This window comes from Hyaena hyaena, unplaced genomic scaffold (assembly GCF_003009895.1).
Source record: "Hyaena hyaena isolate Hyena2069 unplaced genomic scaffold, ASM300989v1 scaffold_1128, whole genome shotgun sequence".
Classification (NCBI taxonomy): domain Eukaryota; kingdom Metazoa; phylum Chordata; class Mammalia; order Carnivora; family Hyaenidae; genus Hyaena; species Hyaena hyaena.
In genome coordinates, this window is record NW_024081757.1 from 365,957 (window position 1) to 389,622 (window position 23,666).

Genomic DNA, 23,666 nt, shown 5'->3' on the forward strand with positions numbered 1-23,666 from the left:
GGGGGGGGGGGGGGGTCAAAGGAGTTGAGTGAGAGACAGAGCGAGAGATGGGTGTCCTGGAGGCAATGTAAGGGGCTGATATTTCAGAGAACCCCCATCATAAGGACTTCTAAGTTGATGGAGGGTGTGAGCAGAGAAGGGACATGTTCTGATTTATATTTGAATGGAGTCACACAAGCTACTACCTGAGAAACAGTCTGGACACACATGAGGGTACAAGCAAGGAGACAAGTTAGGAGACCAGGACAAATTGCACATGATCATGGCCAAGGGTTCACAGCCTCATGGGGGATCAGCAGCCAATTCCAACAGAGCAAGAAAGGGGAACAAATCATACCTGCCAGAGGGGGCTGGGAAAGAGGAGGCTGTGTGGGGCTCCAGCTGAATATCAAAAGATGACAAGGAGTTTGTGTCCCAGAATCCTCTTGCCCATAATATCATCTGCTGCTATGTGCCTGGGGGCCTACTATTAGACATTAAAAGTCTCTGACTCTGGAGGCCCCTGGGTGGCTCAGTTGGTTAAGTGTCCGACTTCAGTTCAGTCATAATCGCACTGTTCCCAAGTTCAAGCCCCGTGTCAGCCTCTGTACTGACAGCTCAGAGCCTCAAGCCTGTTTCAGATTCTGTGTCTCCCTCTCGCTCTCTGCCCCTCTCTCACTCACCCTCTCTCTCTCAAATACAATAAAATAAATATTTTAAAAAATCTCTTACTCTGAAGGAAGGAACACATCATGTTATCTTATAGCAGGGGTGTATATGCACAGTCACTGTGTGCAGGGGAGGGAGGGGGTGGAAACAGACAAGATTCCAGAGGGAAAGAAGAGCATGTGCCAATTCAATGAGGTGGGCGCAAGCGAGGGGCTTCCCAGCCCCTGCAAAGAGCTCTGTTCTGCCAGGTACAGCTGAGGGGGGACAGGGATGAAGGGTGAGGCTGGGCAGTGGAGGTCAGAGTTCACTGGCTTTTCCAGAACCATAGATGTGGTGATGGAGTGGAACTGTCAGGAGCACCAAGGCTATAGTCAAGACCCAGATCTGAGGATGGCCTAGTCCTGGGGGAAACACAAAGGTCCTTGACCAGAGACAGGCCGGAGAACAGAGTGCTAGGAGACCAAGAGGAGCCCAGGACGTGGTCACCAGGAGGATGTGGGGGAGGAGGGGCAAGCAGCGCGTCTACTTCCCGGACCTGGCAACCTGCCGCATGCAGAAGCCCTCTGCAAAGGTCAGACACTAACAGAGCCGTCAGCGCTGGAGGGAGAGGACAAGCGCGGGGCCCAGGACCCTGTGATGGTGGTGCCCACCAGAAGGGGGCGCTCTGGAAAGAGCGGGGCTGGAACCGTGGAGGTGGGCCTGAGTCCAGGAGCAGCTGCAGACCTGGGTGGGGAGAGGGTGGGAGGTCACCAGGATGGACATGCGGCTGGAGGAGGCGAGCAGACGCAGGAGCACGAAGAGTTTTCTTACCCAAGGCAGAAGGAGAGTCAGGAGGTGCAAGTCCTGGGGAGACAGCTAGTGCAATAGGATTTACAAGAGCTGCTGGCACAAAGCCAGGGACACGGTTGCCCCAAAACTCAGGGAGGGGTTACACTGCGCAGAGAGAGACTCAGCGACTGAGACAGGCCCCGAGGGCGACCTTCAAATTTCTATTTCTTGACCTGAGTGGGTTATAAAGATGCTGATCTAATAATAATTATGTAACTTTACTTTTGTTCATATGCTTTCCAAAAAAAAAAAAAAAAAAAAATCTGTGTTTTATCTTATAATAAAAAAGTTTTGAAGGAGAGAGAGACCAGGAGGCGACTGGGGACCGGACCTGGAGAACAGGAGTCCAGGATGGGCTGTCTTGGGGAGACCGCGTGGGAGCCCAGGAAAAAGAGGGCAGGACACACAGAGGCTTTTCCAAGTAGGTGGGGCTGAGACCGGAATGGGAGGGAAGGGGACCGCTAGGGGGCGCTGCAGGGTCGAGAGCTGGGGTTAAGGATGCGAAGCTCCCGGGCTAAGGCAGTGGGGACAGAAGCAGAGGAAAGGGGGGGCATGTACTGTTTTCTGCCAATTGGAAGGCGGCTCTTCCCCAGCGCTGACTACTCAGCGCTTGAAATGAGGCCCGGAAGAATGTGAAGGATCTCAATAGTTTTAAAATACTGATTGCACATAGAAATAACATTTTGCATGTTTTGTGCTGAACAAAATATATTCCTGAAATTAATTTCTTCAGTTGCTTTTCCTTTTTGGATAAGGCTTCTCGCACACTAAGGAAAGCACCCGCCGCAGTGTTAGGGCTCTGCTGGAGATGTCACCAGGGAGCACTGTGTCTCCATGATCATCCGCTCCCCTGCTGGACACCTGAGACAGCTCGGAGAGTGAGACCTTACTCTCCACCGCACTGCCCGGGAGGCAGGGCACAATCCAGCTCCCGCCATGCTGTGCTCCAGCCCACAGTCCTTCTACCTCCTGGAAGGCCTTGTGGCTTCCCACAGAGTGCTCCCTGTACTCTCCCTGAGGAGCGCCCCCAACACCTGGAAACTCCCTCACGGACCTGGTGCATACCCCTTTGGAGACCCCGTGACTACATTTACTGCTGTGGTTCTTGGATCTGTCTGGCTCTCTGCCCGGTGAGACTGCAAATTTCCTGAGGGAGCAGAACTCACCCGCCCACACCCCACTGTGTTCCTCGGTCTTAGCAGTGTTTGGTGCACAGTACCTACCTAGTATTTGGGGAATGAAGAAAGGAGGAAGGCCTATAAGTGGACTTCAGGGTAGCAGAGAGGCACAGTGGTAAGCAGAGGATGAGTGGGGAGATACACTGAGGGCTCACCAGAGGGGGAGGCCACTGGCAGGAGGCAAGGAAATAGCTGCTGTGGATAAGGGCAAAGGGAGAGGACCCGGCAGGCACAGAGGTCATGGGACAGTACCGAGAACCCAGCAGAGGCCTAGGGCCATACATGTTAGCATCCCCAATCTGACTGTGAGATTTGGCAGAATGGGCAGATGGTATCCTAAGAGCCATCACTGACAGTTGGTTTTTTTATGAGGCAATATTTGTGACCAAAAAACCCCAAAACCTCCCCAAAACACTTCTCATAAAAATGCATATAAATACTGTATTGTGAAGTAACTGAACTGAGTGCCAACACATTGCTGGGCAGGGTTTGATAATGGCACATGAGGTCTAGAAGTCCACGCATGGCCACACGGGGTTTCGTGATGGGCAGGGAGGTACCCTAACAAAGGGACAATCCCATCTAGAGCACTGGCCTTCACTAGACCTGCAGAAAAGCCCAGCTCAACACTACAGAGAACGGGGCCATTGCTTGTGGGGACAGAATGACATCATAGGAACATCAGCACAGTCAGGGAGGCAATGTCCTCGACCAGCGGTCAGCAAACATTTTCTACAAAGGGCCAGAGAGTAGATAATTTTGGGCTTTATAGGCCATAGGGTCTGTCGTAACTGCTCAACTGTGCCCTTATAACATGAAAGTGGCCATGAATACATAAATAATGTATTCATTCATGGCTGGATCTCAATAAAACTTTATTTATAGAAACAGGAAGTGGGCTGTAAACTATGAGCATGGCTGGGTCCCCATAAAACTTTACTTACAGAAACCAGACAGTGGGCTGGATTTGGCCTGCGGCCCATAGTTTGCCAACCCCTACATGACTCTCCAAGAAATGAGGCCTTCCTTGTGGCCAAAGGGCCCTGATTTTCCCAAAGTTGGCTGCCATATTTTAAAACCTCAATGGACTTCCTTAGATAAGCACTTTATGTCAGCAAAGCATTAGTGAGTTTTAGCAGACTCACCCTACCATTAGGCCAGAAACAAGTCAAATGATAATATTTCACTGTAGCAGGAAAATGACCAACTTATCTCATTAGTGCATGTATTCTTCCTCTTTGGCATTTCATGAAATGTAAATCAAAGGCCTCCTCATGTAGGGCAATGCCAGGTATGGAAGGGGTGGGGAGGTGCGGGAAACAAAATAAGAAAGCCAGACTTCTTAAACAAGCTCTTGTAAGCAGTTCCCCACCCCAAGACCCCTTTCTCCTTCCTCCCCCAAAGCCCAGGGCACCTCCTGAGCCATGTAGGGGAGGGGGAGCACTTAGAGAAGGAAAACACACATAACTAACAGAACAAGCCAAGGCACTGCTTTGTAACACGGGAAACAGCAGGCGTTCCTGGCAGCGCGGGCCATGGGGATGCGGCGTAACCAGCTATCACCCTGGCTCTGTGTGGGCAACTGTTTACGGAACTGCGGTGCAGGAGCAAAGCCTAATAGCAGCTTGTCTGCTTGAGACACAGTTGCCAAGCGACACCTTTCCCCTGATGCCCCTGAGGCCTGAAATGTTCTCTACTGCTTTCTATGGCTTTCTCCTGCCAGAAGGTGACTCACCGAGGTCAGCGCCTCCACGTTGGCGCCCGCCAGACAGAGGTAGCGGACCACGTCCAGAATCCCGTTGTTGGCTGCAAGGTGCAGAGGCGTTCGTCCATACTGGAAGACACAAAAAAAGCCCAAAGAGAGTCCTTCTCACGATTGCTGCTGAGGATGGCATGGATGGGAGTCTAGCCCATGGGCTGGCACAGTGTACGGGATCTGGGGTCTCCCTGAAGAAACAGGATGTGTGGACTCCCTTCTCCAGAAACCCACCCTCTCCTGAGGGGCGGGGGGCAAGCCAAGCGGAACGTGCTTGAGTATTTTCCAGTTAAAAGAGTCACTTCGAAGGAAAACTCCAAAGGATGAAAGAGTAGGAGGCTTATCATAAGATAACTAAATCAAGCCTCCCACTGTTTTGGCAGAAGGGAGGCATGAGTCAGGGCTCATATAAAAGGTCCCAAGGTTCCAGAAAGATCTGCACCGCAGCTCAAAGAGAGGCACCACAAGGGACAAAGGGATTGAACGACAGCCACTGAAGTTGTTCTAATGAGGTGACATTGCAAGGCCATGCCCACCATGCTCTCTACTGCTTATGTCTGTGGTTCCCAAACTGTGCCAAGACACTTCAGGGTGCTGCGTGAACCCACGGGGTACTGAGGAATATTTTACATTTCTGATGGAACCAGCAGGTTCAGACACGAAGTGAACTACTAGTTCCAGGCAGCTCAGGGTCTCAGCATTAGATTGCACCACCTTCCTTTCAATGACATTGGTCTGCACAGAGGGGGGTTTGGTGGTTACGATGACAAGAAACAAGTATCCTGAGAACATGGGTGCAGAACAGGAAGTAAGGGTAGCAGTATCCAAGCTGCATTCAAGGTGTGAGATCTGAGGTTCAGGGTCTGTGAGATGCCCAATAAGCACACACATTCCATCAGCATGCAATTGTGCAACTTCCATCTTCTTATGGAAGAATGAAATGAAAACATTCATTTCCTTTCCACTTGTGTGTATAATTTTTTCCCAACAGCTACTGAGTCATTAGGGCATAAATTCTTAAGAGGTTGTCTGGGCTGAACTACTTAATAAACAGAACTGTTAGGTATTTCTTCTGCCCTGGGGGAACCACAGAAAACATTTCTGAGACACCAAGGACACTGGAAGCTGAGGAAGTTCGGGTTTGCAAATGTAAGTTTTTGTTACGAAGTGAACACACGCTGATGCAGAATGTGCAAAGGGCATGGCAGGATGCGTAGGATCCGTGGTGGAAAGCAGAAGTGCTCCTACCCTTCTGTCCCCTACCCCAGGCTCCCCTCCTCAGAGCACTTCCAGCTAGACCCTTGGGTGGCTGGCCTTCCAGGCTTTTAGCTAAGAATCCACAAAAGGAAACCAAAACTGTGAAGAGCCAAGACATAGTCCACTTTCTAGTCTGTCACTTGCTACGTTCCCCTAGCTATACATGGCAGACACCTTCCTGGGCCTGTAACTATGTCAGTCACGTCCTTTTGGATACCCGAATGACAGCATGTGGGTGTGCCACAATTCGCTCAGCCAGCACACTGAGAATGGACACTGAAGGCGGTTCTGTTCCTAAAACCACACTGAGATACCACCTCACGCCAGTCACAGTGGCTAAAATGAACCCATCAGGAGACTCTAGATGCTGGCGAGGATGTGGAGAAACGGGCACCCTCCTACACTGGTGGTGGGAATGTAAACTGGTGCAGCCCCTCTGGAAAACAGTGTGGAGGCTCCTCAAAAAATTAACAATAGAACTCCCCTGGGGCGCCTGGGTGGCACAGTCAATTGAGCATCCGACTTCAGCTCAGGTCATGATCTCACAGTTCATGAGTTCGAGCCCCACGTCGGGCTCTGTGCTGACAGCTCAGAGCCTGGAGCCTGCTTTGGATTTTGTGTCTCCCTCTCTCTCTGCCCTTCATCCGCTCTCTCTCTGTCTCTCAAAAATAAATAAATGTTAAAAAATTAAAAAAAATAGAACTCCCCTATGACCCAGCAATAGGAATTCACCCAAGGGATACAAGAGTGCTGATGCATAGGGGCACATGCACCCCAATGTTCATAGCAGCACTTTCAATAATAGCCAAATCACAGAAAGAGCCTAAATGTCTATCAACTGATGAATGGATCAGGAAGATGTGGTTTATCTATACAATGGAATACTACTCAGCAATGAGAAAGAATGAAATCTGGCCATTTGTAGCAATGCAGATGGAACTTGAAGGTATTATGCTAAGTGAAATACGTCAGTCAGAGAGGGACAGATACCATATGTTTTCACTCATATGTGGATCTTGAGAACTTAACAGAAAACCATGGAGGAGGGGAGGGAGGAAAAAGTTACAGAGAGGGAGGGAGGCAAACCATAAGAGATTCTCAAATAATGAGAACAAAGTGAGGGTTTTTGGAGGGTAGGGGAGAGGGGAAGGTGGGTGATGGACATTGAGGAAGGGACTTGTTGGGATGAGTATGGGTGTTGTATGGAAACCAATTTGACAAAAAATTATATTTAAAAAGAGAGAGAGAACAAAAAAAGGTGGGGCTCCATTCTTGGCCCTTATAAATAATGCTGCAATGTGTGTAAGCCTGTGTTTTGTTCTCTGTCATCTAGAGTGATTTAGGGAGCAAATATTAAATACCATAGAGATAAAGCGAGAAGGAAAAGAAGTTGTGAAGAAGTGACGAAGTGTTTGGATTTATGTGTAAAGAAGAGTGGCTTGACAATGGGAGGTATTGTTTTATGGAAAGGAAAAAGGATAACAAAGAAAAAGGACTAGGAAGTTGACATGTTGAAGGCCCCAACCTCTGACAGAACCAAACCCAAACTCCTGAGCCTTATGTCAAGGTCCTGCACCATCTGGACCCAATGTCCCCTTCCACCTGCATTTTCTCTCTCTGCCCCCTTGCCTGCCTCCCTAAATACCTACACCCCTTGTCAGCTACAGGTGGAGCCAGACAGTCCCCAAACATACAGGAACACTTCCTCTGATCTGAAACACACTTTCTTCTTCATCCAAAAGCTCTCCCTGGTTTCTTTCCTGTGCAGATGTCCACATTTCCATAGCACCTAGTACCTCTTTCACAGCAGTGACTGCAAAAGGGGACACTGCTATACCAAAAAGCAGCCTGGGGGCAGGAACCATTCACTCTGCTATCCACAACCCCTCGTACTGCCCTGGCATAGTATTGTCAGAGAAAGGCATTAATGCACGCTTAAAGGGCATGGAATTGTCACTCATATGCCTGGATATGTGCATGTTGTCTGTGTATACGACCACATGTGCATGTGTGTGTGCATGTGTGCCCATTTGTGTGTGTGCTGACTATGTGCATGTCTGTGTGCTGTGTGCACATACACGCATCTGTGTTTGCGTGTGTGCACATCTGTTTATGTGCATGTGTCTGTGGGGGTGAATATGTCTATGTGCTTGTGTGCATGCGTGCACATGTGTGTCTGTGTGTGCATCTCATTGTGTGTGTGCACAGATGTGTACATGAGTACAACATGCTTTCTCTGTATTTACTAGAAGGAGCCATCCCAGTGGAAGAAAGAGTTAAGGTCCGTGCGCTCTGTGCCATCCAGTGCTGCTCCTCCCCATGCTCCCCAACATGGCCCATTTAAACAGCTACTCTCCTGATTTTCCCAGGAGACTTGGATGAAGACTGAGAAGTATCTGTTTCCCTGCGATGAGTGTCAAAGATAGAGACAAATTCCTGTCACATACTGAGGAGAGGGGTAGGACCTGAATGGCCACTTTTCTCTCTGGGGGAACTGAATCCAGGTAAGGAAAAGGCAGGATGTACCATGAGAAAGAAGTGACAGTCTGCCTGTGGGACAGGGGCTGTCACATTCCAGGTCCACTCTGACAGCCGCTTACTAGGGTGAGTCTAGGCAAAGCCAGATGTGCTTTGTGAGGAAATAATGCTTTCCTCTTAGAAAACAAAAAACTTAGAAAAGGGAGAAAAAAACGAAGATATCACCAAACACCTGAAGACAGTATGAAGCCGGCAGAGTGACAGTGTGCTGAGTCCCTGAGCACTGATGGTGGCCAGGGACCTCGTGTGCAGCTCCATGCGGAGCTGGTATCAGCACGCTGCATGCCAAGCAGGTTCCAAGTAACCATCTGCACAAGGCTGCTGGTTCTAGGAGGGTGACACTGCGGAGCTTCAGCTGAGCTCAATTCAGTGACAAAATCACCTAAGGAATGCCCTCTCTGTGCTGCTGTGTTGCCGTACATGGTAAAAGCAAATTTGTGTGGGTGTGTATGACCTACCATCTTCCTCATCAACAATGCAGAGGCCTTCCCAGTAAATAAGTCAGTTGCTTTTAAACATGAAAGTCTAGGATTGTCTTGCTGGGTATTTTAAAAAGCAGATTGAGCAAGTGCACTGTTTCTACTTAGGCATGGGGTCAACACCCATTCCCTTCTTTCATTTACTGCAAAGTACCATGAGTCACCCGCTCTGCTCCTCCACCTTCCCAGGCAACAGTTCATCTCCAGATTCTGTGCACACAGTAGGCCAGCTGTGTGTACTATGGCCAAGTCCAAAGATATTCAAATAAGTACCACAATGTTCCCTGAGGCCACTTTTTATTTGTTTAAAGATTTCTGGAAGGAAAGCTAAGGTCTTGCTGCTGCTTAATATTATATTTGGCCTCCCCCTTAAGCCACTTTACCTAACTGACTTGGCAGGATTAGAATGGCATAAACAAAGAAAGTTACCAGCACAGCAGCTAATGGCTAAGACCTTCAATCCTGTGTTTTCAAATTTCCAGAATGTGAAGACTGCCAATTTCAAGTTTCATTAGAATTAATCACATAACAGACAAGGGGAATAATTTTTTGTAGACATGTAATTTTCCAGCTATTTTAGCTATTAATTCTCTTACCTCAAACAAATCATAGGAAAATTCTGCTGGCATTGTATCTGCCATTTGTAAACAAACACTTCCCACAATCAAAAATTTAATTAGACTCGGTCTTTGTTTTTAACACAATCATGAAAGAGTAGTGCTTGCCTTTTGTACAATTACATGGCTGAAACCACATGAATATACAACTATTCTGTCTTATTTGATAATGAAAGTCTCTGTGGTATTCAGGTGAAAGTGAAGGTGTTAGCTAACTTCTAGAAGTCAACATATGGGGTTTTTAAAATCACCTAGAAGCATGTGATTGTTTTCATTTCTTTAGTATTCGCCAAATGATAGCATTCCCCTGGTCTTACTAAATTTATTTAGCACAAAAAAGGTGTTCTCAATGTTTGACCATAAAAATTCTCAAAAGGGAAAACCAAGAAGAGAGCTATGGTCCTAGGAATTTCAATGAGGTATTTTCCTGAAGATTTAGTGTCACAAAAAGATGCTCTAATTTGACCAATATTCTGGGATTCCTCTAAAGAGGTTACACACACACACACACACACACACACACACACTTCCCCTTTCTCTCTCTCCCTCTCGATGTTCATCAATGACAACCTGGCTAGGTAGGAAGTACTCAATAAAGTAATGATTTTCTGTTATGTCAAGGAGTTATTCAATATCCAATATAAAATATGACTTAATGTAGGGAGCTCTATAAGCCAGAACAGAACAGGTCCCTATGAGTAACACTGGCTTTGAACAATGAAGAGATGCGAAGAGAAACTTGGTGAAAACCCCAAAGCAGTGGATGGACACACCCTGCTGGCCCCCAGAGAGATCCCCTCCAGTGTTACCTTGTTGGAGAGATCCAAATTGCAGCTGGCTTCACAGAGGGCCACCACAATGGGCACGTTGCCATCTTTGCAGGCCACGTGGAGGGGGGTGTTGCCATGCCTGTCTTGGAAGTCGATGGAACACCCCTGGCTGATGAGAGCCTGGATGACCTCCATCTGACACCGTCTCACGGCAAGATGAAGAGCGATGTGTCCATCCTGTAACAAACACGAGGGGCTGTGAGCACCTTCCCTTATGCACGCGGACCTGGCCGCATGCCTTTCCAGCTGCCACCGGGCTAAGTTTAATGGGTAATGGCATTGTTACAGCAAAGCCTGAAAGATGATTACAACACATTCTTTACCTCTGGCAAGTGGGGGAGAGGCTTCATGCACCCCATTCTAAACAACCACAGACTAAGCTGACCATCGGCCTAATTTGGGCATGGCCAGAACAGTCAGACAGAAAAACCCAACACCATTTCTTGTCTCTAAATTTACAGAACTTACGTCATTTTTGGTACTCCAAGGGCCTGTTTTATCAAGCACTTAAAAACCCCTTTTATTTTTTTAGAATATTTATTTGAGAGAAATAGGGACAGAGAGAACATGAACAAGGGAGAGGCAGAAAGACAGTGACAGAGAAAATCTTTAGCAGGCTCCACACCCAGAGCGGAGCCCAACACAGGTCTCGATCTTCTAACCATGAGATCATGACCTGAGCCCAAATCAAGAGGTAGATGATTAACCAACTGAGCGACCCAGGTGCCTTGAAAACCACTCTTAAAAACATCTGCTCAGCAGTTTTTAGTTACTTTCTAAGCAGAAAGCCTATCATCTGGGGTGCCTGGGTGGCTCAGTCAGTTAAGCGTCTCTTGATTTTGGCTTGGGTCACGATCTCAGAGTCATAAGAGGGAGCCCAGAGTCAGGCTTCACCTTGAGCATGCAGCCTGCTTAAGATTCTCTCTCCCTCTACCCTTCCCCCACTGCTTGCAGTTGCTCTTTCTCAAAAAGAAAAAAAAAAGGAAGAAGAAGGAAAAGGAGGAGGAGGAGGAGGAAGAGGAGGAGGAGGAAGAGGAGGAGGAGGAAGAGGATGAGGAGGAGGAAGAGGAGGAGGAGGAGGAAGAAGAAGAAAGCCTATTGTTTTATCTTACCCTAAGAGAAATCACGAGACTGATGTGCTCCAGGGCGGTCATACATATCAGAGGCAAATATAACATGATGAACCCATGCACCCCAAAAAACACCAGACTGGGAATCCCTTCCATTTGTTATAGAACCCCTGGTGAACAGACATGTTGAGTTTCTTGAGCTGGGTAGAGGGTTTGGGGACATGTCTGTAACTTATCTCTCCTAAGGTTTCTCTGCTTCAGTACTAACTGACATCTGGGGCCTGTCCTGTGAGTTGTGAGATGTGTAACAAAAGCACACTGATCTTTACCCACTAGATGCCAGTAGAAACCCTCACTCTTGGCTGTGACAACCAAAAAATTTCTCCAGCCACTAGCAAACATCTCCTGGGGGCAAGCTTGCTCCCAATTGAGAACCACTTCTCTGTACAAAGAAAATAGTCCATAAATGGCAATTCCTAACTTAACTACAACATCCCAAATCTGACTATATGGAGTAACACCACAGTCGCATGTAAGTACAAGCTCACAAACAAAAACAGATTATGCTGAATTTGCTTAATTAATAAAGGAACACCTGGACTAGAATTGCAATTACCAGAAAAATAAGAGTGGTTTTTATCTTTTTACAAAACAGCGGGTGATGATAGTAAATAAACCACCTATTTACTTGTTTATATCAAAGTAATAAAGAGTTGCCAATTTTAGTCCTAACTGAAGCTTGTCTTAGGCACAGCGATCATCATTACTGTACCTGCTTCAAAGCTAAAAAGGTGAAACATAAAATACACAGCTGAGTCATCTGGCCATAAAGTGTTAACATGACACAAATGAGTATCAATTGTTAAACAGAATCTAAGATTATTAGGTTAATAATTAATATTAATTATTAAACAGAAGAGAAAGGATTATTGTAATTTGCTACATTTGAATTTGTTACTTTAGGTAATTGATGGAGGAGTCTTGTGGTCCCCTCAGCCCCCCAGATCACCTGCCAGTGAGTGTGACACATCTACCCACAAAGCACCTTGTCGGAGGCATTAAGGTCGGCTCCATGTTCAGACAGACACTCCACAATGTCGTGGTAGCCCCTGGCAGAGGCTGTCAGGAGGGGAGTCTCTCCTTCTCGGTTCTTAATGTTCACATTGCAGCCGGCTTCACAAAGGGCTTTGGCCACAGAGTAATAGCCGTGCCAGGCAGCACAGTGCAGGGGGGTTTCTTCTTCCTGGCCAAAGAGACATGCGGGTAAAGGAGGAGAACACAATAACACACCAGTGCAGACATGGTGAGTTCCAGCCAGCATTAGCTGCCGAGTCAAGGCAGTGCAGAGAAAAGAGCTCGTGGCCACTGGAGCAAAGTGTTAATCTGAAATAACAGATGCAGGTCTGATGTCTGCCCTTCATTAGTTTTCTTTCCACAACACTTGGGTGTTGGACAAATTCAGTTTTCCCTGTGGTTTACTAACAACTGACTTTTAGGAGTCCCCTAAAGAGCTGGTTTGGCTCTTCTAAACCAGAGAGTCATGGTGTGAATGGATTTATAACATCTTTCTTGTCAACGTGCCTTTATTCGGTTCATATAGGACTCCTCACAGGAGGAGAGCACTTACCAGAGGAGGAATTCCTGTAACAAACTTAACACCTCAAGATTTCTGTCATGTATATAACATAGAGATGATTCACATAACTTGTTATTCTGGCAAAGAAAAGCCAAGATAATTCTGCTTTAACAAGTCAAGGTAAGGGCTGGCCGCGAGATCTACAGGATTCTAAGGCCTGTATATTCACAATGAACATCATTAGACACAGATCTCTGTCTACAAGAGGTTCTTACACTGTAGTGCTCACAAGATGACTCTGGAATCATACTGTGTGGGTTTAAGCCCCAGCTCTGCCACTTACGATCTGATCTGTGTGAGCTTGGGCAAACTACTAAACCTCTCTCTGCCTGGATGTTCCCTTCTATAAAAGAAGGACTGAAAATAATAGCAACTCACTCATAGGGTTGTACAGAAGAGTGAATGAATGAATGAATGTTAGAGCTTCTATTTGAGTCCCTGCCCTCTGAAATCTAAGCAGAAAACCTACGTTGGATAAAACTCCAAAAGGACCCGACCATATCAAACGGCTATGGGTACACCCACACAGCAAGCAAAAGGAAGTAAGATCAGCTACCATGACCCACCTTGTCCTGGAAATTGGGATTAGAGCCAAAACTGCAGAGTAACTGAACCACATCAGCGTGACCATAGCGAGCCGCCACGTGAAGGGCTGTCTCTCCAGACTGTAAAAGAAACAGCCAAATTCAGAGCACACCTCTGGCTAGAGCTGACTCTAGAAGCTAAATGCACAAGACTGGAGGCCACTCCCATGAACACTTGGCTCCAGTCTTCCCCTGGAGAGGCCCTCACCACCCGCAGGCCACACACCCCTTTGGTCCTGGGGGAGAGGGTCCACCACACAGCTAGTGTTAAATCCACACATGTAGCTAATCCTGCAAGTCATAAAACCTCCTTCGTGAGAATGCCTTCCTTCTCTGTCATGGAAGTTCTCAATCTTCTTTATATAAGGATGCTTATAGAGATGTGATTTTTTTTTTAAACACAAAACTCCTTTTTTAATATTAAGTTATTTAAACACAGTTTTATTTATGAGCAAGTTTCTGATTTCCTTGTCTATGTGGAGAATATTATTTCTTACATTCTCAGAGATTTTAAAAAACATCACTATTAGCCCACAGTTGCATTCTGTGAACTTGTAATAAGTGCAGTTTCCTTACTATATTTTACTTATATCTGTCCAAAAACTGTGAGTATAAACTGATTTATACAAAACAAGATGCTTGTTGATATTTGACAGAAAATTGCCACGATGTGTATGTGTGTTGTGTGTGTGTGTTTGTCTTTGATGTGAATATCATCCCTTAGATACAGACCAGTGCACAGTCTATACAACTATATATGGCAGCCCTGACTAAACATGACAAGTCAGTCTACAAATATTAGGAGTAGAAAAGGGTTGCACAGGAGAATGCATAATGGATGAGGAGATAAGAATCCTAGGTACATGTTCGAGCCCTGTCAATTAACTCACAGGGTTCTTGTGTGAACTGAATGAAACACAGATATATGAAAGTAAGGTATCTTGCTAAATCAACAATTTTTATTATAATACCTTTGCTCCACAAAGCCTTATTTTATATGCATTGTCTCATGAATTCTTCTAGTGCCAGGGACTATAAGCTCAGCACTGGCAGCTATTTCCGAGAGGAGGAGAAGGGGTAAAAAGATGTACACATGGCAATTCAATATAAGAATCAGAACTCGGGTCTGTTTCTGGTTGTCTTTCTAGTAGAACTTTGAGTTTCCAGGTTATAGGGAAGATAATTCACTGCTTGCATATTATGCCAACTAGCTGGCAGAGTTCAGCTAAATGCAGATTTTAATATTAGACCATGGCAACAGCAGAAAGAAACTTCTGAACTTCTTATAGGAAGATGTTGATCATGAACACTTTTGCTTTGGGTCCAGATGCACATGACATGTCAACACTCAAATGTCTCCTCGTATCACTTACCACTGTCCCTAAGAGGAGAAGTGGCCTTACCTTGTCTTTAATATCCAAAGGGCATTTGTTCTCATTGAGAAATTTCAGGGTGTCCACGTGGCCATGCCGAGAGGCCCAGTAGACAGCATTGGATCCACCCTGCATAAAAACCAATGTGGAGTCACATTTCCAGATCCAAATGCACATATCATTCAGACTCACTCTATTTCCCTTCCTGTGTGACAGTAAACTTCAACAGAGCAACTTCCAAGAGGAACAAACTCTCACTTTATTTTTCAGTTTTGATAAAAAGACCAAGGTGATATAAGATGTTAACATTCTGGGAAGCAGGGCAAATGGGGTCCAGGAGCCCTCTGTCCTATCTTGGCATCTTTCTTTGGTAAATCTAGAATTATTTCGAACTCATGTTTTTGTTTTCTTAAAACATTCATTTCAATCTCTGGTTAGAATTTCCTCTGTAGTCACGATCTGCTCTAGCCCATTTACAGTTCTGTACAATCTATGGAAGCTGATGGCAGATCCATTATATTGACTATTAGCTGTTAATCAATTGTGGTTACTCTTCCAGTGTGACCCATGCCACAAAGCACATGGGTCATCCTCACTTTGTTGCCCTAATGCACATGCAGGCATATACATTTCTGATGAGATTAATTAGATGATGAAAATTTTCCTGAATGTGACATCTAATAACACTGCTGGGTAAATGTGATGTGTAAGGAGTAAATCTGGGGTAGCATGCAAGGAAACGTTGATGCTGAGCAAGAGGAAAGGAAGTGTTTGCCTTTTTCTTTGTAAAACAGGTTATACTGGACCAGGCTATTAGGCAGTTCGTCTTCATTTGCAGGAAACTGATAAATTAAGTAAGCTGATAAATTAAGTAAGGGGCAGATGTGTTTTTTTCTCTGTTACCTCTATGATAGTAAGACATTTGGAAATACTTAAAAGTTATTTCAGTGGCAATAAAACAGAATTATGACCTTATCCTGGACATCAATTCTTGAGCCTCTTTTAATGAGCAACTGTAGTATCTGAATATTCCCACAGCCAGCAGCGATCAGTAATGGAGGTGTCCCATGCTGGAATAGACAAGAAAAATACTTCAGGTTTGGAAGGAAAGGAAAAACAACTGTCACTGGTGTCCAACAGAATACAGCTTCCTAGGTCTTAAAAGACACACAACTGTGGCTATGTAACAGGAATGGGGACAGCCGGGGGAACACACAGCTTTCCTCTGCTGGATTCACACTCAAAGGTGACATTTTCATTTCCAGGATGAACATTTACAGTGTCATGATTAAAGGCACTCTAGGGGCATGGGGAAAGGCTCTGTGTGGAGAAAGGCCTTCAGTGCATTCGACCTCATTTCTAATTCAATTCACTCTCGACACAGAAGTGATTTCCCCCACAGTATGAAGTTTGTAACAGCAAGGGAGGATGGAGAAGTAGAAGGAAACTTTTTCACCTTGGACTTGGAGGTGTACAGTCACAATGACCACCCCCCAGCCCCCACTCACTACCCCTGGCAGAACAGTAGCAGACCTTGTTGGGTTGGTTAACATCATAGTTGGACAATGAGCCCAGGAGGTGTTGTAGGCCTGGGACGTTGTCATCATTGATGGCATGGATGATGGCTTTCATCACAAAGGAGTCTTCTTCATCCTTGAGAGGGACAGCAAAGAGGGAAAAAGAGTTTGCTTACTGGCCATGATCCTTTTATCAACATAAGAAAATCAATGCTCATTTGTCAAGAGAAGCATTTAGAGGAAAGTAAGCCACTTAATCTCCAAATCCACACAGTCATGAAAGGAACCAGGAATTACTTTTTGCTCCTTCCATGTTGGAAACTAACACCACCTTCTATTTACTTGTGTCTTAATGTCACTTGCATTATAGCCCAGACGGCAGACACCTTTCAAGATTCAGATATAGAACAATTGATAACAAATTATTTTCTGTGTTTATCTTGGAAATCTTTCAAAATACATAGTCCCAGAAACCACTGTAGAAAATGTCAGGCATAACTCAGATTCTAAAAACCATAGAACCAAAGAAATGATACCTCTGAATTTTACAGTCTTAATTTGTGATTTGTCCAATTATAGAATTGTTATTTTTTGATCACTGGAATTTCTTCCTTCTCTAAGTATAGAATAACATGGCAAAATCCTCTGAAAGCTAGTCACTATATATAAATATATGTATATTTTAAATATCCTAAAGGAGGAGAAATGTAAAAATAAAGGCCAGAAAAAGGAAAACAGATGCATTCCTAATTACAAAGAGAAAATAGAGAATGTTGAACAAGTTAGTTAAATCCTTGCCAATTTGTCAAAGTTTTCTTATAATAACATATTTACCAGATATGGTACATTAGAACTAAAGAATAAGCTGGAAAATTCCCAAATAAAATCTCTGGACTCACAGAGGTATGGCTCCTAATATTTCAAATCTAGGAAAGCATTAGTTATCACAGTGACTGAGTCTCTGCTTGTGGGGTGGAACGGAGAAAGCATTTCTCTGAGTTCTGCTTTCTCTTCTCTATGAATCTGAATCCAAACAAACCTCATGAGGGTTTTAATAATACTCAAACAGACTCTACGTTAAGAACGTCATCAGTTTTGCTTTTCCATCACAATTCTAGTTAATGACTAAGAGACATTTGCGTGAAAGTGACAGTCAAGAGAAATGGGGTGAATGGGAGAAATAAGCAGGTGGTTATGACAGGTCCCCATGATTAGTAGGACATCAGGATGATGAGACTTGTTCCACTGTTACCCTCAAACAATTCCCAAACCCAGACTTTCTCCTCCACTTTCTCCTTCTCTGAACTTGCTTCTCTCCCACTTCTGTTTTCTTAACATTTCTCCTTTTACTCTACAAGGCTACACCTGGACCCTCAGTGAAGCAACTAGCTTGGGCGAGGCGGGGGGAGAAGCTAGTGTCTGCTGGTGTGTGATCCTGCCCATAGAGTGCCTGGAGTCATTCATGAAACACTAACTATGCAGTCATGGGAACAGGCTGGTTCCCATAGAACCACCCTTTCTGGCTTCTCTGATGTCCCCTTTACCACCAGGACTCCCAAAGTCCTGTTGTCTGACTGTCAGAGGACAGTCTTATTCAATTCAGATGTGTCCAGTCATATCTGAACAGTTAATCTATGATTAGGTTTCAATGTGCATTAAGGGAAAAAAAGTATATAATTGTTCTCAAGGTGTTGGGTACTCAATACAATGTTAACAAAGCAAGTGGGTTTAGCCTTCTGGTCTACCACAAACTCCTCCAGCAAGCCCCACAGTATTTGCCCTGATTTTGGAGGTGTGTGTTGGTAGGAGGAGTATCTGCTTCTTTTATAGTATTAAGGCCCAGTATTTTCCAAGGTCAGTGGTAATAGAGGACTCTAATTTTCTTCTTAAAAATTAGAATAAACCCTTTCTTCTTCTGCTGGCCAGTCATTCTTTCACCAAACTGTGAGTGTGGGAGGAGTGGGGCAGAGGGTGGTAGTGTCAGAGGTAGTGGGTGGGACTGGGCATGGTGCCAATCCAAACAAAGAGAAAAAAGAATGAACACAGTACATCAAATCAGCCACCCAACTCCCTCCCTCAAGCAGTAGAAGAACAGGCCTGACACGTCTGTGACTTTAGGTTTTCTGGGTTGTTGAACAAATCAAACAACCTAAACATTGGAAATACACAGTGCTAAGAACCTTACCAAGGCAAACGGGTGTGCTTACCAGAGTATCATCGCTTCTGGCAACACTCATGTTACTCCTGGACAAGAACGACCTGGATAATCTTTGGCACAGTGATATCAAGCGAACAGATTGCTTTTTAAAAAAAAAAAAAAAAGCAGGGAGAGAGGAAGAGAAAGAGTTTACGTATACTCAAATTAGTGCAAATGATAAAGTCTTTGAGGTAGCGTTCACTGCTGAAGCATGTTCTTTAGGGGTGGGAGACCTTCCAACCAGGTTGGATCATATATGCTTAAAGAAATTTCTAGGGGCGCCTGGGTGGCTTAGTCGGTTAAGCGTCAGACTTTCACTTAGGTCATGATCTCGCGGTTCGTGGGTTCTAGCCCCGCGTCGGGCTCTGTGCTGACTGCCAGCTCAGAGCCTGGAGCCTGTTTCAGTCTGTGACTCCCTCTCTCTCTGACCCTCCCCTGCTCACACTGTCTCTCTCTCTCTCTCCTAGAAATAAATAAAAAAACATTAAAAAAAAAAGAAATTTCTAAAGGTCTTATAAGTTAAGACAACAGGATAGAGATTCTCCTTCCATATTTCATTATTAACTACACAACTGCATGCCCTATATCCCTTCTCTCTTAATATTTTCTTCTCTACTTTGTGAAGAATGGGATCTTATCCTAACAAACCTCTTAAACATCCCCACTTAAGGGTCCTGTCCTATGTTCCTGTGCCCAGGCAAGCTGGTATTAATAGTAATGTGACTATCAAAACTCATACAGTTGTTGGAAACAAACAGGTGGGGAACTCCTTAGCCTATAGGACAAGCACCTCTGTGTTTACTCTCAAAAGCAAAAGCAACAATAGGTAAAAGAACATGTGGAAGGGGAGTGAGGGGAGTGGGGGTGGGTGTGTGAAAAGGAGAAAAAAAGAGAGAAACTTATGGTGGTTCTCTCTACATATTAAGTCTAGTCTAAGCGTTTCTTTTAGACTTAAGTGTTAAGTCTTAAGTAACCTAGTGCTGTGATCCTCCTCATCCCTGTCATAGGCACCCCAAACTTGATGGGTGTGAAAATGAGGTACATTTCTGGCCCAGTGCTCAGAGACCTGATAAGTATCTGCTTCCTCTGGGCTTCACATGACCCTGGGCATAACACATCTTGTCACTTTCTTAACCTTGAATTTTTATTTGTTTAAGGATAACTGGAATGCCTTTAGAGCCATGCCCCATACAGCCCCTGCAAAGCCATTCACACTGAAAAAGAACAAGAGACCACAGTACCAATGCTCGTGGCCTCACCCGACCCCCATCCCAACCATTCATAGACTAAGGCTGGTTTCAGAGAACCATTTACACAAGTTCTACTATAAATGCACTCCCATGCTGCTTACCACAAAGAACAGATTTATTCAATATGTGGTTTGTTGAACTTAAGAAAAGATTGCACTGTAATTTTGTTGCGCTGATTTAAAAATTTGCCTTGGGAATGGTTTTGATTTAAAACAAATGCAAAATTACATGCAAAAATATGAGTTAAAAGGACTGAAATACTATTTTTGCTTATCTTTTGAAAATAGTGTAATGGTACAGAAGACTATAGAGTAAATTTAAACAAACAAACAAAATGATGCACTTTTGTATGGCCTGTATCAGAAGAGATGAGCCTGGCCACAGGGAGTCACAGAGGAAATAAATTAGTTATTCCTTCCCTATCATACAAGCTTACTTTCCACTTTTTCCGGGCTGCGAACTTCTTGAACTTCTCCATGTTGACTGCCGATGCCTTTCTACTAAGTGCTTGTTGGGTATCTTTAGGCTAAAATCAAAGTCCAAGAAAGCAAATTTAGAACATTCCAATGATGGAAATGAGTTACATGACAACTACTGGAAACCTCTAATTATTTAGGATGCTTAGTAAAATAACGGAAAAAGTTGGGATAATATGCAGGAGCTAGGAACCTAGTCTCTGGAAGGCAACTCTTGGGGCTAAGGGTTTGATAAAATCCATAAAGACTGGAAAAGCTTGGACTTGGACCAGGCTAAATTTCAACTTTCTGGACTTAGAGTTTGGGAATGGCAAGATTCATGGTGAGGTCATGTTATAAGGCAATTGAACTTAGTATCATCAAGTAATTTAGAGCTGGTAGGGAACTCAGAGACTAGCAAGTTTGGCCTGTCTGACAGCATTGGGAACCCTTGTACTGCATCTTCTTTAGGAGGCCATTAGTTCTCCTGATGAGAGAAGGAGACACCATTGCCTCCTCAGGGAGCCCACGCAACTGCTAGGAGCTCACACAGCAAAGCTCTCTGGATGCCCAACCCTACTTCTGGAATGCCAGTTGTTGCACTGTAATCCCCTTACCAGTGCCATGATTTTATTCTGTAACTGCCACATTCTCTCACCCTTGGTCCTTTCTGGTCTAGCTGGAGCAACTTCAGTTCTTTAACCCAAATGGCAATGGGTGTTGCAGGTAATGTAAAGGCATATGATGTGCCAGGAGGTGGCCACAGGCCCAGGCCCAAAGGCAGCTGTGCAGGGTTAGGGTGGCCTTAGGGAATGAGGGCTCACTACTGGTAGACATTCAGATTTTTCAACAGAAGCTGGAAATCCAGATTTGATATGATATTTAAATGTTGGCAATTAATTCCAAAAGATTTAAAATATTCTCTGGGCCAAAATCCCACAAGTCAAACCAAAAATACACTGTTGAGTAGACCTGACCCATTTACAATTGACCTTCAACTCCCTGTTTACAATCCTGCATTGTGCTGTCTGTCGTCTTAAAATACAGCACCAATGTCAAAAGCAATACCTCATAGATGACCTGTGGTGAGACCCCCACAGTAACCAGTAATACCCTAAGGCAAATGCATTCCGGGGATGTCCTATAATACCAAACCAATCACAATATGCAGCTTACCTTGATCCAGGGATGCTGCAAACTATCTTGAATTGTCATTCTCTTCCTTTGTAGGGGGAGGGGAAAGAAAAAAAATGCTGTGACCATAGAAGCAAACACTAAGGTTGTTTCCATGCCAGTTGGGCCTACCAAGCAGATGCTCTGGAAAACGCAGTTCAGGGCTTGCCTTGTGGAAGAAAGCTGGAAAGAAGTCAGTCTTTCTGTGACCATTTTACTGTGTCTGCAGGGGCTGACTGAGCAGGTGCAAAGGCCCTGCCTGCATTTTCTGAAGCGTTCCACATGGCATGCTTTCCTTTGCCACGTGGGACCAACAAGGCTCTCAAAAACATGGTCTACATGCACAATACAAGTGCTAGCCCTGGCCCAACTGAAGCCATGGCCAAGTACCCCTCAGGAATAATGGACACTCACTTTGGATCCTTGACGAGGAGTCTTCTTATGAAATCTTTGGCTAGGGCACTGGTATTACTGAAGTATTCTTCCTCAAATTCGTAGTTGACGGCAGATACATTTGCTAACGTCTCTTGCTTAGTGTCTCCAAGAAATGGGGAGGCCCCACTTAGGCTGTTAATAAAGTGGGATGCAGAACACGAATGATTACATCTTGGGCTACCATGTCATTCCTAGCATATCTGATAAGAGGAGTAAGGAATGAGATTATAATGTGGTCCTTGGGCAGCCACCTCCGAATCCAATTACATTTTATAGGGCATTGAACTGTCATCCACAACAGCTCCTGCTTAATGCATAGGATATATTTTCAAAGTCAATTTGGAATATCATCTCATAGTTAAAAAAAAACACCCTTTTCCTATTTTCTCAGCAGTGATGGACAGCCTCGCTTTCTTTCAGTGATTATGCTGTAATTTCTGATGACTCATTGAGAATTAGGAGAAAATGTTTAATGAGCATAAATTACACGTGTTCTGGGGGTGTAAAATGAATATGTTTACATAAAAATCATGCATAAACTGAAGAGATCAACATGACACATAGATGTCTCTTTAAGACATATAGTCTCAAAGAAAGAGTAAGAGAATATGAGGCGTGGATTTTGGTACTTACAGAATATAGGTTATCACCCCAATACTCCTAGACACAAAACAGAAACAGAAACAAACGTCAGAAATACAGTAAACTAAAGCAGAAAGATGATGGCATCAAGGACATGCTCCTTACCACATATCTGCCTCAAGACCAAGAGGTTCATAGTTGACTATCTCAGGAGCTAAGAGGAAATAAAAGCATGTTTAGTTTTGAGACAAAGTGAAACAACAGATTCTATCTTCACGTATAAGCCAGAAATATGTACTGGGGAAATAAATGATGTTACAGCAGGAGAGTTTTGTTGGTATAATTCATATTATTTATAAGAAATAAATGAGCACAGGAGTTAAAAAAAAAACAACTTACCAACAAACTCTGGTGTCCCAAATATGTTTTTGAATTCATTTCCAAAGTCAATTTTATGGGCCAACCCAAAGTCAATGATCTTGATCCGAGGTTTAGGGACATTTCTATCCAAAAGCATTATGTTTTCAGGCTTAAAAAAAGGAGAAAGAGAGAAATACTACACTAGTGTTCAAAACAGTGTATTCACAAAACCAAAAGGTGGAAACAGCCCAGTGTCCATAAACTGATCCATGGGGATAAACAAAAGGTGGTGTGTATATGCATATATATAACAGAATATTATCCAGCTTTTGAAAGGAAGTAAATTATGATACATGCTACAACATGGATGAACCTTGGAAATGTTATGCTAAGTGAAATAAGCCAGACAAAAAAGGACAAATACTGTATGACTCCACTTACTGGAAGTGTCTAGAATAGGCAAATTCATAGAGACAGAAAGTTGAATGGTGATTGCCAGCAGCTGTGAGAGGAGAGATGGGGAGCTAGGGTTTAATGGATACAGGATTTCAGTTTGGAAAGATCCATTAGTTCTAGAGATGGACAGTCGAGATGGTGTACAACTGTATGAATATACTTAATGCCACTGAACTGTATGCTTAGAAATGGTTAGAAAGGTAATTTTTATGCTATGTTTATTTTACCACAATAAAAACAAAGAGCTAAGATATATTATGCTGAAGACAAAGTGGTAGAATTGTCCCCCAACCCCCACACTGAGAAAACAACCAAATCCTAGGGGTAAGAGGGTAGTTGCAAGAGAACACCAGGAAAAATAAATGTCTTAGTTTAGGTTCTCCCAGGAGTAGACTTGTGACAGGGATTAGGGTGTAAGTGGTTTATGTGGGAGCAGGCTTCAGGGAA

General features: G+C 44.4%; 1 protein-coding gene across 3 annotated transcripts in view; it reads right to left on the bottom strand.

Moving 5' to 3' along the window:
• DAPK1 (death associated protein kinase 1) overlaps nucleotides 1-23,666 on the bottom strand; it is a 185,652-nt gene that overhangs the window by 35,718 nt on the left and 126,268 nt on the right. For all 3 annotated transcript variants that reach the window (XM_039222397.1, XM_039222396.1, XM_039222395.1), the window contains exons 5-18: nucleotides 22,803-22,932; nucleotides 22,569-22,617; nucleotides 22,455-22,481; nucleotides 21,801-21,953; nucleotides 21,390-21,435; nucleotides 20,195-20,284; nucleotides 18,519-18,611; nucleotides 16,328-16,447; nucleotides 15,766-15,864; nucleotides 14,825-14,923; nucleotides 13,404-13,502; nucleotides 12,247-12,444; nucleotides 10,111-10,308; nucleotides 4,390-4,488 (exon numbers count right to left, since the gene is read on the bottom strand). In XM_039222397.1, coding sequence (XP_039078328.1) covers nucleotides 4,390-4,488; nucleotides 10,111-10,308; nucleotides 12,247-12,444; nucleotides 13,404-13,502; nucleotides 14,825-14,923; nucleotides 15,766-15,864; nucleotides 16,328-16,447; nucleotides 18,519-18,611; nucleotides 20,195-20,284; nucleotides 21,390-21,435; nucleotides 21,801-21,953; nucleotides 22,455-22,481; nucleotides 22,569-22,617; nucleotides 22,803-22,932 — 1,500 coding nt within the window. The remainder of the gene's footprint in view (nucleotides 1-4,389; nucleotides 4,489-10,110; nucleotides 10,309-12,246; nucleotides 12,445-13,403; nucleotides 13,503-14,824; nucleotides 14,924-15,765; nucleotides 15,865-16,327; nucleotides 16,448-18,518; nucleotides 18,612-20,194; nucleotides 20,285-21,389; nucleotides 21,436-21,800; nucleotides 21,954-22,454; nucleotides 22,482-22,568; nucleotides 22,618-22,802; nucleotides 22,933-23,666) is intronic.